General features: G+C 44.2%; 1 protein-coding gene across 2 annotated transcripts in view; it reads left to right on the top strand.

The window, feature by feature from the left end:
* The window catches only part of FAM117A (family with sequence similarity 117 member A), a 69,483-nt gene that overhangs the window by 39,363 nt on the left and 12,675 nt on the right, over positions 1-17,445 (top strand). For both annotated transcript variants that reach the window (XM_060203674.1, XM_007525624.3), the window contains exon 2: positions 4,094-4,263. In XM_060203674.1, the coding sequence (XP_060059657.1) occupies positions 4,094-4,263 (170 nt within the window). The remainder of the gene's footprint in view (positions 1-4,093; positions 4,264-17,445) is intronic.

Genomic DNA, 17,445 nt, shown 5'->3' with positions numbered 1-17,445 from the left:
CCTTCCTGAGCCTCAGAAAGAAAGCGAAGCAGCTATGGTATCTTTTCTCAGGGGAAATGGGCTGAGCATGGATATGCAGGGCAGACAATAAACTTAGAGCCCATGGTAGAATTAGAGCAGGTTATCCGCATGTGGTAACAGATGGTTGATTTTATTCAAGTACTCAGGTGCATGCCAATTGCTGGCCTTATGTTGTGGGGGATACAAGATAAATAAGTTAGAGACAGTCCTTGACCTCAGGTTCTTTATTATCTAGTAGTTACAAATACTCATAACACAAAAGAGAGGGTGGTAAATCCTAGGAGAATCAGTACAAAGTGCTGGAGAAACTCAGAAATTGCTGAGACATTCCTTTCTGGGGATCAGAAAGGCTTTGTGGAGATGGAGGCAGCTAGGTGGCCCTGACAGGTGGATCAGATTTCAACATGGGCCATATGTGTGAAACCTCAGAAGAGGTATAGCCCCAGGCTTCTCTGGGGAATGGTATGAGGCATAGTTTATCCAGGACAGAGAGACTAAGAGGAGTGAGGTGTATGAAAACAAAACAAGGACAAAAAAAAAAGAAATGAAGTATAGAGGAAAGGTAAGTGGAATAAAAACATGAACTTTGGCTATCATATTTGAAAAGAGCTTTTCAGAATTGTAACAGAAATATTTAGGTCCTTGAAAAAGAATGTGTTACAGATGAATGTATTGCTTTGGAAAGATGATTATAACATGCTGAGAATATAGTCCAAAGTGGATGGAGGCATTGCATAGTCATGATGCATGCCTGAGGCTCCAACGCCCTAGTTGAGTTCTTACACCACCAGAAGTCAGAGCTGAGCTACTCTGTTGGGAAGAAAACAAAAGGGCATATATATTAAAGAAATATGCATAGTATGGTTCCATTTATAACTTTTAAGCATACATGTGTGTATATAAAACATGCATATATGCAGAAGGCAGATCCTCAAAGATAAAGTATCTTAGTATATTATCAGTGATTATCTATGGATAGAGCTTGGGGTTTTTTTTTTGTTGTTGTTGTTGTTGTTATTATATCTTGACTTTTCCACAATTTATAATTACTGCTTTTGTAATTACAAAAAATTTTAAAGCATTATTTATTAATGATATATATATATATATATATATATATAGAGAGAGAGAGAGAGAGAGAGAGAGAGGAGGGAGAGAAAGAGAAAAAGGAAGAGGAGAGTGGAGGGTAGATAACATAATGGTTATGCAAACAGACTCTCATGCCTGAGGCTCCAAAGTCCCAGGTTCAAGCTCCTGCACCACCATAAGCCAGAGCTGAACAGTGCTCTGGGGGGGGGGGGGGAGAAGAAGGAGGAGGAGGAGGAGGAGAGAGGGAGGAGGAGGAGGAAGGCGGAGGAAGAGAAGAAGAAAGAGAACCAGACTATCACACACTACCTCCTGGGCGCATAAGTCATTTTAATTTTAGATGAGCACATGTTTTGTGATTGTTGAAGGAGATGGCTTAGAAATATGGCAGAAATGTGTGTGTGTGTGTGTGTGTGTGTAGGTGGGGGGTAAGGGGAAATAACATGATAATTATGCAAAAGATTAATGCCGGGGGCTCTGAGGTCCTAGGTTCAACTCCCCCACACCACCAGAAGCAGAGCTGAACAGTGTTGGGGGAGGAGGAAGAAAAGAAGTATACCAGAAATTAGATAAAAACTGAGCCCCAACGTAGTCCCTGCAGTCACATTTCTGACACTGAAATCGGGAGAGGGAAATTCCTCAAATGCACAGTGTTATAGGAGTGGCTAAGCCAACCATTGAAATACTATGTCATTATTAAAAATGTGTGGATTGTTGATTCCTGGAAATGGGTATATGAAATGAGCAGAATGAAGTAGAACATAATGCTGCATGTTCAGTATTAATCACAAGTATTCAATATTGATGTCAAAATGTAAGTAAATTACTTAAATAACTTGGAATATGTACATTATGCTGTTGGTGTCTTTTTTACATTGTGGTAAAATGTACCTAGCATAAAACTTACATTTACACATTTTCTACTGAGGTCAGGTAGTGGCGCATCTGGTTGAGAGCACACATTACCACCCTCAAGGACCCACAGGTTCAAGCTTCCAGTTCCTACTGGGCAGAGGAAAAGCTTCATGAGCAGTGAAATAGTGCTTCACTGCATGTGTCTCTCTTTCTTCCACTCTATCTCCCCTTTCCCTCTCAATTTCTGTCTCTATCGAATAAAATATAATACTAAAAAAGTAAATATTTTCTGTTTACGATCCCATGTCATTAAGTGCACTCTCAATGTTGTGCAACTTATCAGCATTTCAAGAACATTTTCATTATCCCAAGCAGGAACTCTGACCAATAAACAATGATCACCTAGCCCCTTCTCCCCTTAAGTCCCTGCTAACCTCTATTCTAATTTCTTACCCCTATGAATTTGCCTGTTCTAGGGATCGTATGTAAGCAGAATCATACACTAGTAGTTGTTCTTGGATATTTTGTTTTTATGAGGCAGGGCATGATTTCACCACTTCTGGGGTCACTTTTCATTGAGGCACAGGGTGAGGGAGCAAGGGAGAGGAAGATATAACAAGCACCAAAACTGCCTCTGGCACCATCGTCTGTCATGTGATGCCAGAAGAGATACCAGAACTGTGCATGCCACAGCATTGACCTACCTGGGTTACTAGTCTTCTGGCAATCATTCTTTCCTGTCTACTTTATTTCACTTAATATGTTTTTGAAGTTCCACCGTATTGTATTATGTCTCAGAATTTCTTTACTCTGTGAGAGAGAGAGAAGACAGAGTGTTTATAATGTTCTTTTCTATTTGTCTTTCTTATTGTTTGTTATGTGGTGGGTTTGCACTAGGGCCTGTACTTTATCACTGAGCCATTTCCTCTGCCCATTCCTTTTTGGGACTAATTCTGTTATGTGTATGTGTATATCACATTCTGTTTATTCATTCATATATTGATGGACACTTGGATTGTTTCCACCTTTTGGTTCTTGTGAATAATGCTGCTGTGACTATGGGTATACAAACATCTCTTCCACAGCACTGCTTTCAATTCTTTTGTATATATACTTATAAATAAAATTTCTGGATCTTATGGTAATTCTGTTTAACTTTTTGAGGAACTGCCAACCTGTTAGTGTCTTTTTAATATGAAGCTCTTCAAGTTTATTTATACCTGCAGTTCCCAGTTCCCTTTGCTGTGCTTAGTGCACACATGAATTACCAAGGGACTACTATAGATGTGAAAGAACTTTGCTCTGTTAAGAGGAAAGAGCCTTTGTTGATCTTAAGATAGGAGAGTGTTTGAATGTATCTTTGGAAAAAAAACAGAGTGTCATCCAGATAATTGAAACTTACGGCTGATTCCAGAACCCTTACATTTTATCAACAGCTTCAGCTTTTACCTTATTTTAAGAAAGCCATAACCAAGGTAAAAAAAAAAAATGGATTAGTAGTTGCTTTTGTCCCATTTAGAAATCAGAGACAAGAGAACAAAAAACCTCATATATTTTCCTAAGTTGAATTCCTCAATCCTGGGTGGTTGAAAGCAGTTATATTGTTCTCTTTGTCTTGGTCACCTAGGTTCCCTGAGTTAACCAGTCTTGAAGGAGGTGTATGAAGAGTCCTTCAGTTAATTGGGTTGAATCTGTGCAGTGCATCAGAGCTCTGCAAAGGGTGCCGGAGGGAGGGAGGTAGGAGAGAGAAAGTGGAAGAAAAAGACCCCCTCCCCCCCCCCGAGTTCCCTTTAATCATGGGAAACCATCCTGCTCTCAGGAAACTTTGAATAGAGATCTGGATGTTAAGGGTTCATAGTCCATTAGGAACAGGAAGAAAGACAGAGGACATGTACAAAGTAATCCCTTGGCCAAAATAAAATGGTAAGACTTGTTTCTACGGATAAAGGCCAACTAGTTAAGTCAGGAAATCTCTGTGCTTTCATGGGCCACTTCAAATTCTATTAGGAGGGAGGTGGATACAAGTGAGGCTGTGGCAGTTAGGTGAGATATCCTAGAAAAGAGAAGCTTGATTATAACGACTCCTTCCTCCATGCTGATGTCAAGATGTGTGGGCTGTGCTCTCTTCCAGCTAGTGTCCCATGTTCTGTGGCCCCAGAAAAGTCAGTGTGTAGGCCTCAGCCATCCCAGGTCCGACGTACATTCTCCCTGGACACCATCCTCAGCTCCTACCTTCTGGGCCAGTGGCCACGAGACGCTGATGGGGCCTTCACCTGCTGTACCAATGACAAGGCCACTCAGGTAATGAAGCGCTTTCCTAATGGGATAGAAAAGGAGGGCATGTGGGCTGGGGAGGGCTGACTGAGGGCACCTTTGATCTACTTACCAACTTCTCAGTCACTGAAATAATTTCTCCAGGTTTTTTTACTATATTCACCCTGTATTGCTTAGCAGCTTGTTTCTCTTTGTCAATTTAAATGAAAATGACTGTATACTCCACCTGACTGGTGGAAGAGAGAAGTCAGTCTGGATCTTTCCAGTTTGGTTCTGACTATTCATGGGGCTCCATTTGATTGTGGGTGAGCAAGCACTGGCTTTGGAATTTATTCTAGGTCTTAAAAAATAGGGGATTTACCTTGACAAAATTAAACTGAGGGCAATGTTCAATTGAGTTTGCATTGCATTCCCCAACCAGTTAGAGGAGGTGGCTCAAAGGTGTGCGTAGAACCGGAATAGGAGTAGGAGTGGCGCAGTAGGAGTGGAAAGTTGCCAGATAACGGACAGTGCATCCCTAGCCAGCAGCCTAGTTTGTGAGTTCTGTGAATATACTGGAGGACCCTGGAGCCCAGCTTAGCTCCTTCAGTGTTTTTCCTTTTTTAAAGATTTATTTTTAGACTTACTTATTGTAAAATATTTATTTATTAGCAAGTACGAAAGAAGAAAGAAGACTAGAACATCATTCTGGTACATGCAATGCCAGGTATTGAACTCAGGACCTCATGCTTGAGAGTCCAATGCTTTATCTACGGTGCCACCTTCCTAGCTGCTTTCTGTGGTTTTCTTCAGAGTAACTGTAACAAATCCTAAACTTGGAAAGAGTCACCATAGATCATCCAGTCCCTTGTCTTTTTTGAATAAACAGTATTAACCTGAGCGAGAAATATCTCAGATATGAAGTGTTATGTAGAGTTTTTTTTTTTCAGATTTATTTTTATTTCTATGAGAGAGAAAAAGAGAAACAGATAGGACCAAATATTGGGTTGTTGGAAAAACCATGACAAGCCTAGGTGGGGTGGGAGTCAGGTGTAGCGCAGCGGGCTAAGCGTACATGGCGTGAAGCACAAGGACCAGCATAAGGATCCCGGTTCAAGCCCCCAGATCCTCACCTGCAGAGGAGTCACTTCACAGGTGGTGAAGCAGCTCTGCAGGTGTCTATCTTTCTCTCCCCTTCTCTGTCTTCCTCTCCTCTCTCCATTTCTGTCCTATCCAACAACGATGACATCAATAACAACAATAACTACAACAACAATAGAAAAAACAAGGGCAGGTAGTCGGGCGATAGCCCAGCAGGTTAAGCGCAGGTGGTGCAAAGCACAAGGACCAGAGTAAGAATCTCAGTTCGAGCCCCTGGCTTCCCAGTTGCAGGGGAGTCGCTTCACAGGCGGTGAGGAAGGTCTGCAGGTGTCTATCTTTCTCTCCCCCTCTATCTTCCCCTCTTCTCCAAATCTCTCTGTCCTGTCTAACAATGACATAAATAACAACAACAATAACTACAACAACAGTAAAGAAAAATAAAAGGAGCAACAAAAGGGAAAATAAATATTTTTAAAAAATTAAAAAGAACAACCTAACTGGAGGGTTAGAGTATTATGTGGAAAACTGAGAAATGGTACACATGTACAAACTACTGTATTTTACTGTCAACTGTAAACCATTAATCCCCCCAATAAATAAAAAAAAAGTCATGGTGTAGTTTTCTATGTAAAAATGCATCATGAGTTTTCTGACATCCCAGTACCACTTCCAGTATATACAGTGCTCTGGGTCAAGCATGCAAGTCATGTGCTCTACCCTCGGAAGCTCCTATCCCAGCTGCTGTGAATGTATTTCTTTTTTTTTTTTTTAATATTTTATTTGTTTATGAGAAAGATAGGAGGAGAGAAAGAACCAGACATCACTCTGGCACATGTGCTGCCGGCGATCGAACTTGGGACCTCATGCTTGAGAGTCCAAAGCTTTACCACTGTGCCACCTCTTGGACCACGCTAATGTATTTCTTTTTTTGTTTGTTTTTTAACTTCTTTATTGGGGAATTAATGTTTTACATTCAACAGTAAATACAATAGTTTTCACATACATAACATTCCCCAGTTTCCCATTTAACAATACAACCCCCACTATGTCATTTATCATCCTTCATGGACCTGTATTCTCCCCACCCACCCACCCCAGAGTCTTTTACTTTGGTGCAATACGCCAATTCCATTTCGGGTTCTACTTGTGTTTTCTTTTCTGCTCTTGTTTTTCAACTTCTGCCTGAGAGTGAGATCATCCCATATTCATCCTTCTGTTTCTGACTTATTTCACTCAACATGATTTTTTCCAAGGTCCATCCAAGATTGGCTGAAAACAGTGAAGTCACCATTTTTTACAGCTGAGTAGTATTCCATTGTGTATATATACCACAACTTGCTCAGCCACTCATCTGTTGTTGGACACCTGGGTTGCTTCCAGGTTTTGGCTATTACAAATTGTGCTGCCAAGAACATATGTGTACACAGATCTTTTTGGATGGGTATGTTAGGTTCCTTAGGATATATCCCCAGGAGAGGAATTGCAGAATCATAGGGTAGGTCCATTTCTAGCTTTCTGAGAGTTCTTCAGACTGTTCTCCACAGAGGTTGGACCAATTGACATTCAGTGCAGAAGGGTTCCTTTGACCTCACAACCTCTCTAGCATTTGCTGCTGTTACCTTTTCTGATGTATGACATTCTCACAGGAGTGAAGTGGTATCTCACTGTTGTCTTTATTTGCATTTCTCTGACAGTCAGAGACTTGGAGCATTTTTTTCATGTGCTTCTCGGCCTTTTGGATCTCTTCTGTGGTGAATATTCTGTCCATGTCCTCCCTCCATTTTTGGATGGGGTTATTTGCTGTCTTGTTGTTGAGATTTGCAAGTTCTTTATATATTATGGCTATTAGCCTCTTGTCTGATGTATGGCATGTAAAAATCTTCTCCCATTCTGTGAGGGATCTCTTTGTTTGGGTAGTGGTTTCTTTTGCTGTGCAGAAGCTTTTTAATTTGATGTAGTCCCATAGGTTTATGCTTGCCTTAGTCTTCTTTGTAATTGGATTCGTTTCACTGAAGATGTCTTTAAAATTTATGTAGAAAAGAGTTCTGCCAATATTTTCCTCTAAGTATCTGATAGCTTGTGGTCTAACATCCAAGTCCTTGATCCACTTGGAATTTACTTTTGTATTTGGTGAAATATAGTGGTTCAGTTTCATTCTTCTGCATGTTTCAACCCATTGTTTCCAACACCATTTGTTGAAGAGACTCTGCTTTCCCCATTTAATAGTCTGGACACCTTTGTCTAAGATTAGATGTCCATAGGTGTGGGGACTTACTTCTGGGCTCTCAATTTATTCCACTGGTCAGTGCGAATGTATTTCTTAATTTGATTAAAGACATTAGTATCTTAGCAGTTACTATTTTAAGAATCATATCCCCCCCCCCCTTTTTTGGTAAGTTTAAAACCCATCCCTGCTCAACTGCAGAACAAATGGGTTATTCTCAGGGAAATTGAGAGCAGGGTAGGAAGTGTACAATCTCAGAAGCAGGCTGGTGTCTTGAGAACACCACACACATCAGCTGGCCAGAATTGACAGTGTTTTATATACTCACTTTCCACTACCTATTCTTCTAACTATATCATGTTGATCCTATTTACTTATTTATTTATTTATTTTTAAATGAGATCCATTTTTCAGATGCTATTAGTGATTGCTTGAATGCCCAGTTCTGTTCTTGGCATGTTGCAATCAAGAATAAGGAAATGAGGACAAAATTTGGCCCCTGTGAGTCTGGATGCTGGTTCCATGAAGGCCAGTAAACAGACAGCCAAGGAGTGAAATGGAGCCAAATGTCTGGCACAGTTTAGAAGAGGGTGGTTCTCATGGGTATAGCCCACCTTGAACTAACAAGAATTACTGCTGCTAAGCTCGATAGCCCTCTATAGGCCCATGCACAGGATGTGAAGAACACACTCCAGGCAGTAGACAGAGGAAGCCTGCTTCCTGGGAGCCCTGGGTGCTGTTATTATTCCCTGTTTATTTTGAAAAGGGCCAGAAAGATAGGTTATCCATACTCCACTCCCAGGCCTGGAACACACACCTCTTCCTCTTTTCAGTGGAATGCTGAATATCTCCAGCCACGGAAGGCTTCTTGGAGGAGCAGGACTTGAACGGGGCTTCATATATGGAAGCTCATGATTACAACACTTTGTCAGCCAGCAGATACCATGTCACCCACCTATACTGGTCTGTGTAGCGGCCTGTTTCCAGCTTTCTAGGAGGCCTCCACCCCAATCCTCATATGGCCTTCTCTTTGTCTGCTCAAGGCTGGGTTGCCTCACATGTTCCCTGGCTGGATTTAGAGGCCTGGGCTCTAGTCTGTGTATTTTTGCTCAGGCTCTAGCTGCAGGCCAGATCTTTTATATAACGAATCTGGGCTTCTTGCCATGGCAAGACAGAGGTCAGTGATGTGCCTCCGTGGGTCTGGCAAGGCCGACTCGAGCAGTTTTCCTCTTTCCCTGGGATGGGCTCCAGCCCTCGAGGAACTCTTAGCAACCTGTCAATATTGTGGCTACAGTCAAGAGGTGGGAGAATTCTGATCAACGTAGGCATCCAAACCAAAACACACACTCTGCCCATCTTTCATGCTTGGCCTTCTGGGAATTTTCTGCTTGGAAGTTTTGGGCTCCTGAGCTCAAATTAAATTCCTGAGTCCCTTGGCCTAGCAACATCCCCTTCTTCAACACTGGTATTAGACTTTGAAGGCCTGGGGCTCTCTTGACACTTCCCCGAATGACTGGTATTGATTGCTTCCCTTCTGAAGAGACTGGGAATGAGGGAGAAGTTCTGCTGGGGAGATGTAAAAAATTACAGACATATGCAGAGGGAAGGTAAAGGGGAAAGACCTACCAGAGTCCTTTAAAGTTTTAATTTAATTAATTAATTAATTAATTTTCCTTTTTGTTGCCCTTGTTGTTTTATTGTTGTAATTATTATTGTTGTGGTTATTAATGTCATCGTTGTTGGATAGGACAGAGAGAAATGGAGAGAGGAGGGGAAAACAGAAGGGGAGAGAAGGACAGACACCTGCAGACCTGCTTCACCGCCTGTGAAGCAACTCCCCTGCAGGTGGGGAGCCGGGGGGCTCGAACCGGGATCCTTCCGCCGGTCCTTACGCTTTGCACCACGTGCGCTTAACCCGCTGCGCCACCGCCCGACTCCCGAAAGTTTTAATTTTTAAAGATTTATGTATTTAATGAAAGAGAATATACCAGGGCATTACTGTGTGACGTGATCCTGGGGACTGAACTCCAGGCTTCACGTTTGAGAGCCCCATACTTAATGCATTGTACCACCTCTTGAATCACTCCTTGAGTTTCTGATGCCAGAACCTTTCCCTAATCCATTTGAACTAGAGGGGGTCTGTTTTAATCCTAACTCCATTTGTGCCCTTTTCTTTCTGGCTCTACCAGTACAATATACCCACGATAACTGGCAGGCACTTACTTGCCTGTTTTTCTGGTCCCTCTTACCCCTCACCCAGCCCCACCCCAGATAGCTGTCAGAGTGCATGTTTGGAGACCACATCAGCTCTGGCATTGCCATGCATGCCTTGCCTTGTAGGGAGGGCCACAGCCATAGTTACTGCTTCGACTGAGTAGCTTCCCTCTCAGAACCTTGTAGAACAGTCAAGAACTCTGCTCCAGTCAAATTTCAAACCTGGGCTGCCAAGAGTAGAACACCTGCCATTTAGATAGCCTGGCATGCTGCATCCTCCAGGCTTCTTCACCTGGCAGGAAATGAAGTTAAAAACTATCCTTTCTCAGATGTAGCAGTTACCCACAGTGCCTGTGTACTCCCGCCACCACAACCCCCAACTTCCCTACCTCCCCTGGCTCAGCTGTGCTTTGAGTGTTAGGAAGGCACAGAGGATAGTACAGGTAGTCCCCAGGCAGTGTCCCAATGTCTGATGTGGAAGGCTGGGTTACCAGTATATTTGTAGCAGGGGAGGAAGAGAGAGGTATGTGGGTGGCTCTTTCTTGGGCAATTGGTTCTGGGAAGAAGGTATGAATGTGGTAACCAGGGAAGGAGTATTTTGGAGCATGCTCTGAGCCAGGATGAGCAAAGCCTAGGCTCCCAGAGATCAGTGTGGTGAGTCTAGGAAGAACTGGAGTGCAATGGGGGGGGCTTGGCTGCTGAGCGGCCAGCCAGGGAGAGCAAGGGAGGCTTCTGTGCATAGTTGTGTCAACTACAGAATGCTTCTTTGTGTCTGGGAGGACTTTGCCAAGCTTCTCCAGCTTCATCTGAGTAACATTTTCTTCTCTCTGGACCATGCTCTCCTCCAGGTGAGCTGGTAAACCAGAGCTGGGCCACCAAGTGCTTAGGGTTGACACTCCTAATGGCCGATGGAAGCACATGCTGTGGTTGGCGGTTGTCCCTTGCCCTTCTTTGCTGTGCAAAGCATTCACTTCTTTGTGCATTCTTCTGGAGGGAGGAAGTGGGTTCACCACAGCTGGAATGACTGTTTAAGCAAAGTTCCCCCAGCACCCTTCTTCTGCAGACAGATGAGGCCTTGGGTCCTGCTGTCAGTTTCACCTCCCCTCACCCCATGCTGTCTGACTCATCCCTGACCCTGTTTCCTCAGCATGCTCTAGGTAAGGTGGGGAAGCTTTATCACTATTATTTTTTTGTTTGTTGGTTTGACTTAACCCTTTGGGGAGAAAGATGATGATTTAAGTCCTTGCCAAACCTCATGGAGTATCCAGAAGGCCAGAGGCTGAGTTGGGCTTGCCTAGCATGGGGAGACTTCCCTTTCTGTGGCTTTTCCCTACCTGCATACTGTCTTCCTCTTCCCAAGGCAGTGTCTCAGCATTTAGCAGTGACATACAGCTCTGTCTGCCCATCCCACCCAGATCTTTCTTTGTAGACTCAGGGGCCCTGGGCACAGCGCCTGTTTTCCACACTGATGAGCAGGACCAGTTGTTCAGCATATGGTTTGACAGCAGCAAAGAATATTTGAAAAATGTATCCATGATGGAAAATCTGAGGATTACATGGTCACCGTAAGGCCAGAGATGATGGCCCTGAGCTCTTGCAGCCAGAGTTCTCAGACTGGCCTGCAGACCATCTGCAGAGCCTCTTCCTGCCTCTTTGGCCAGAATCCTGAAGGGCTGCTTCCCTGCTGAAGTTCAGTTCAACATGTAGTTCCTGGCCATCTTACTAAATTAGAGACCACACTGCTCTCTGCCTTCCCACATGTACCACGGGTTATGTATGGGCTTTGCCAAGGTCAGTGGGAACAGCGCAGGTCAGGGTTTTTTCCTCCCTCGGAGTTCATGTAGAAACTTCACTGGACTGGAGGCAGTAAAAAAGGTTCCACTTTGGAATCTGTTTAGCTCCATCCCATCCCTGCCTTCTTGTTACATCAGGCTGTTCTTTGGAAAGCTGTCTTCCACCCCCACACCCAGTTACCCTTCCACATGTTGCTCTGGAATCTCGGAATCCCAGGCAAGGCCTCCTCGGTCTAAGCCACATCCAGTTTCGCACATTCTGAGCATCATCTGCACAGCTGGCTGATGCTACTCACCACTCATGGTAGCCTTGCTTCTCCCTTAGCTGCTCCTCTTGGGCCAGGGTATAAAAAATATATATATGTATATTTTTACCAGAGCACTGCTCAGCTATGCCTTATGGTGGTATTTGGAATGGGACCTGTAACTTTGGAGTTTCAGGCATGAATGTCTTTTTGCATAATCATTATGCTATCTCCCCAACCCCTTACTACCCAGTAAAATGATCTGTCCCAGTGAGTGAGTTCTCTCAACAAACATTTTTTTTTGCCTCCAGGGTTGTCACCAGGGCTTGGTTCCTGCACTATATGAATCCACTGCTCCTGGGGGCCATCTTTTTTCCATTGTTGCTGTTTTTGTTGTTGGATAGGACAGAAAGAACTTGAGAGAGGAGGGGAAGACAGAAAGGGGAAGAGAGGGGGCCAGGTGGTAGTACAGCAGGTTAAGCACATAAAGTGCGAAGCACAAAGACCAGCAGAAGAATCCTGGTTCAAGTCTCTGTGGTTCCCCACCTGCAAGGGGGGGGGTCACTTCTCAAGTGGTGAAGCAGGTCTGCGGGTGTTTGTTCCTCCCCCACCCCCCAGTTTTCCCCTCCTCTCTCGATTTCTCTTTGTCTTATCCAACAACAGCTATAACAACAAGGGCAACAAAAAATGGGAAAAATGACTTCCAGGAGCAGTGGATTTGTAGTGCAGGCACCAAACCCCAGCGGTTACCCTGGAGGCAATAAATAAATAATCAGGTAGAGGGGAGTCGGGTGGTAGCGCAGCGGGTTAAGCATACGTGGCGCAAAGCACAAGGACCGGCATAAGGATCCCGGTTCGAGTCCCCGGTTCCCCACCTGCAGGGGAGTCACTTCACAAGCGGTGAAGCAGTTCTGCAGGTGTATGTCTTTCTCTCCCCCTCTCTGTCTTCCCCTCCTCTCTCCATTTCTCTGTCCTATCCAACAACAAAGACATCAATCATAACTACAACAATATAACAAGGGCAACAAAAGGGAATAAATAATAAATAAATATTTTTTAAAAATCAGGGAGAGAAAGATAGACACCCACAGACCAGCTTTACCTCTTGCAAAGCAACCCCCCATACAGATGGGGAACCAGGTGGGAGTGGCTCAAACCAGGCTCCTTGCACTTCACTTCATCCTATGTGCTTAATCTAGTGTGCTACTGCACATCCCCCCAACCTAATTTTTTAAATATATATTTATTTGATGGAGACAAATTAAGAGGGAAGTGGGTATAGAGAGGAAGAGACACCTGTAGTATTGCTTCGCCTCTTCGGAAGCTTAAAAGGCTACTCCTTATGGAGTAGGCTTTTTTAAATTGGCTTTTTGTTCCTCAGAGAGACACTGACTCAGACCTCTGTGGTGAGCTACAGAGGAGGAGGGACCTGTCTACCTACGGGCACTGGAAATGAGAAGCTGACATGGTCCCCACTAGTGATCTTTACTTGTTTAGGTGTATGTGGGGGGAGGCAAAGCCCACACCTGTGCATATGCCTGCCTTATATAATTAATTATCCATAGGTGATATACATTATTAATAAATCTAAAACCTTCATATCTCTCACCAGTGAGAGAGACAGAGAACAAGTTCAGGTTTAGTACAGCTTCCGATACAGAACAACCTACTGTATTAGGTTCCTAAGGCTTCTGAGATAGAATAGCTTAAACTTAGTTAATTAAGGCAACTGAAATTTATTCTCTTGCTTTTGGAGGCCAGAAGGCTGAATTTCATTTCATTGGGCCAAGATCAAATTGTTGGCAGAGCTGTGCTATTAGTAGGATATTTATTCCTTGCTCTTGCTTATGGTAGCTACCAATATTCCTTGGCTTGTGGCCACATCACTCTTAACCTCTGCCTCTATGATAGCAACACCTCATCTTCTGTCTGTGTCTAATCTTTCTCTTTATTTTTAATACACAACTTAAAAAAAAATTACTTATTTTTGGGGCGGGTGTAGGTAGCATAATGGTTAGGCAAGGAGACTCTCATGCCTGAGGAGACTCTCATCCCCCATACCACCATAAGCCAGAGCTGTGCAGTGCTTTGGTATTTTTCTCTGTGTCTTTCTCTCTCTGCATCTCTCTCAAAAATAAAATAAAATAAATACTTTAAAAATTATTTTTTTTGTATTATCTTTGTTTATTGGATAGAGACAGCTAGAAATCGAGATGAATGGGGGAGATAGAGGAGAGAGACAGAGAGATACCTGCAGCCCTGCTTCACCACTCATGAAGCTTTCCCTCTGCAGCTAGGAAATGGGGGCTCAAACCTGGGTCCTTGTGCATTATAACATGCTTTCAACCAGGTGTGCCACCATCTGGCCCCCCTAATCTTTCTCATAAGAATATTCTGGGGAGTTGGGCTGTAGCACAGCAGGTTAAGCGCAGGTGGCGCAAAGTGCAAGGACCGATGTAAGGATCCTGGTTCGAGGCCTTGGCTCCCCACCTGCAGGGGAGTCGCTTCATAAGCGGTGAAGCAGGTCTGTAGGTGTCTATCTCTCCCCATCTCTGCCTTCCCCTCCTCTCTATTTCTCTCTGTCCTATCCAACAACGGAGACAGACAACAATAATAACTGCAACAAAAAAAACAACAAGGGCAACAAAAAGAGGATGAATAAATAAATATTTTAAAAAAGAGAATATTCTGGGAAGTTCGATAGTAGTGCAATGGGTTAAGCACACGTGGCATGAAGTGCCAAGACCAGCATAAGAATATCCCAGTTCAAGCCCCTGGCTCCCCACCTGCAGAGGAGTCGCTTCACAGGCAGTGAAGCAGGTCTGCAGGTGTCTATCTTTCTCTCTCTCCTATCCAACAACAACGACATCAACAACAATAATAACTACAACAATTAAAAAAAGAGAAGGAAAGAAAGAATATTCTGATAGTATTTTGGGCCCACCCAGATAATCTGGCATAATCGTCCCATTGCAAAAAGACACTTAACTTCTTTACCATATGAGGTAACATATCTAAATCCCGGGGATTGTTACCTAATATCTTGGGGGGGGCACTTTTCACTCTGCCACAGCTACTGTGTCCCTCACTCACTCAGCCAGTGACACTAGCCTCTCTATCATTCTCAAGCATAGCAGCTTCCCCTTGCATCTGGTCTTATGCACTTGCTACTTCTTCCCATAGTCACATGGCCATGCACTTGTCTCTATCATGTTTTTCTTTTCTTTCTTTTTTTTTTTTTTTGCCTCCAGGGTTATTGTTGGGGCTTGGTGCCTGCATCACGAATCCACTGCTCCTGGAGGCTTTCCTCCCTCCTTTTGTTCCCCTGGTTGGTTTTTTTCTTTTAATTTTTTTATCATTGTGATTACTATTGTTGTTATTGATGTCATTGTTGTTGGTTAGGACAGAGAGAAATGGAGAGAGGAGGGGAAGACAGAGGGGGAGAGAAAGATAGACACCTGCAGACTTGCTTTACCTCTTGTGAAGCGACTCCCCTGCAGGTGGGGAGCCGGGGCTCAAACTGGGTTCTTAACCCGTTGCGCTACCATCTGACCCCCTCTATCATATTTTTATGCAGGTGTTAATTTTTCATTAAGGACTGTCCTGGGTTTTTTTAATCATGCCCCTCCCTCCAGCTGTGCTGCTTCCTTATCCTCTTTCTTAGCTGTATTTTCCTTCCTAGCACTGATCACCCAGCCTGTGTAACCTCAAGGGGGACAAGGGTTTTTGTTGTTCATTATGTCCCTAGCACACAATATGGAGTCAGTAGCCATCGGTTGAATGCATGAGTTTTATTCCCTGAGCCCATCTGTACAGAGAGAGAGATGCAGAGCACAGAGGAAGTCAGCATGAGATGGATACTTGAGGAAAGGTTCTTGATGGGAAGGGTGGGCAAGGAGGGACAGAAGAAGGAGAGGGAGCTAGATTTTCCTAGATGGGATACAGAACCAGGTGTGAAGAGGATATAGAATAAAAAGTAATGTCCAGGAGGTGGTGCAGTGATAAAGCTTTGGACTCTCAAGCACGAGGTCCTGAATTCGATCCCCGACAGCATATGTGCCAGAGTGATGTCTGGTTCTCTCTCCTCCTATCTTTCTCATTAATAAATAAAATCTTTAAAAAAAAAAGTAATATGGATCTGTCTGTGGTGAGCAGGGAGTCTTGAAGTGAAACAATGGCTTTAGCAGTACAGTTGACACAGAGTTGGCAAAGAGTTGCCGGAAGTAGTTGCTGAGCAGAGGGTGTTAGGTAAAATGGATTGAAAGAGGAGATTGTCCCAAGGTGCCATGAATTTTCACATCCTTTGGAAATGCCAGTAGTAGCCTATATTTCTCCTTCCACCACCTCACATAGCTCAGGAAAAACGTAGACATCTGAAGAATTTGAAGTAGAGTAGACAGTAGAGCTGGTGGCCATTTTCCCTGCCTCTCCCAACCTACCTGTGAGTGCAGCATCTGCCTGGAGGAAGAAAAGGGCACCATCACCTTGGCCTTTGTCTACAGCATCTGCCACTCTTTCTGGGACAGCAGGCTTGATAGCACTCAAGTTTTGCTTAAGCACAGCTCCCATTCTGTAGGGCTGACTTCAGAGCCCTGGAAGGGGAACTGTGTTTGTGTGTCTGCTGGACCAAGACAGCTATGGGAGAGGGGAGGTCGCTTCTTATTTTTTAATGTACACACCAGCCTTTTCTGAGGTTCTGTCTGCCCACACCCTGGTTTAGAAAGATGTGGGCATTTGAAAGTAGACTAATTGCTTATTCCCATCTACAGTCAGAGCCAGCCTCAGTTTGAGAGTACTGGGGCACAGGGCTGAAGGATGTTTTAGCTGCCCTTTTCCAAAGGGAGTGATTGAGGAGGGGGACATTCAGGGAGGGAAAAGAGGACTGTTGTTTCACTCACTATGGCTGCATCACACAGCCAAGGAAATATCCTGCTGGCTGGGCAGCTGGGAGAAGTAAGAGCCAGGAGACCCAGCCCCCTGTGGACCTCCTTCACCACAGCTGTCATACAGGGCAGTCTGCTCCCAGGCCTGCTCTGCCTAGCGTTTCTTAACAGCTGTTGGGTGGTAAGTTGTTGTTGTGTGTGTGTGACTTTTTTTTTTTTTACTCCTCTTACCCTCCTCCCTTTCTGTTTGTGACGGCCTCTTGTGGGAGCTCAGCAGATCTGTTGAAGGGAGATGGTTCTCAGGCCCTCGTGGGTTTGGCAGCCTGTGCAGAGAAGCTAGAGAGGCTCCACTGGAGCGCCCCCCTCAGGCCCTTTCTTGGGACGGTAGGAAGAGGGTATGTGGTGGTGGTAAGGCATCTTGTACTCATCTGCCCCCAGTTTACAGCCAACAGCTTTCTCCCTTGGGTGGTGGGGGAGGTGGGGCTTAGGAAATAAATCCTACTCTCCTACTTCAGTCCTGCGCCCTTAATCTTCCATACAACAAGGGGGATGAGAAGAGCAGAGCCCAAGAAGAGCTGAAGTGTAAAGTTAAGAGGTGTCAGGAATCAGGACTGAGTTAGAATTTTTAATTTTTTTTGTATTTATTTTTTCCTTGTTTTTTGTTGTTGTAGTTATTATTGTTGTTGTTGTTACTGATGTCATCATTGTTAGACAGGACAGAGAGAAATGGAGAGAGAAGGGATTGAATACAGAGAGGGAGAGAAAGACAC

The sequence above is a fragment of the Erinaceus europaeus genome, chromosome 12 (genome assembly GCF_950295315.1).
Source record: "Erinaceus europaeus chromosome 12, mEriEur2.1, whole genome shotgun sequence".
Classification (NCBI taxonomy): Eukaryota; Metazoa; Chordata; class Mammalia; order Eulipotyphla; family Erinaceidae; genus Erinaceus; species Erinaceus europaeus.
This window is presented reverse-complemented; position numbering and strand designations above follow the sequence as displayed.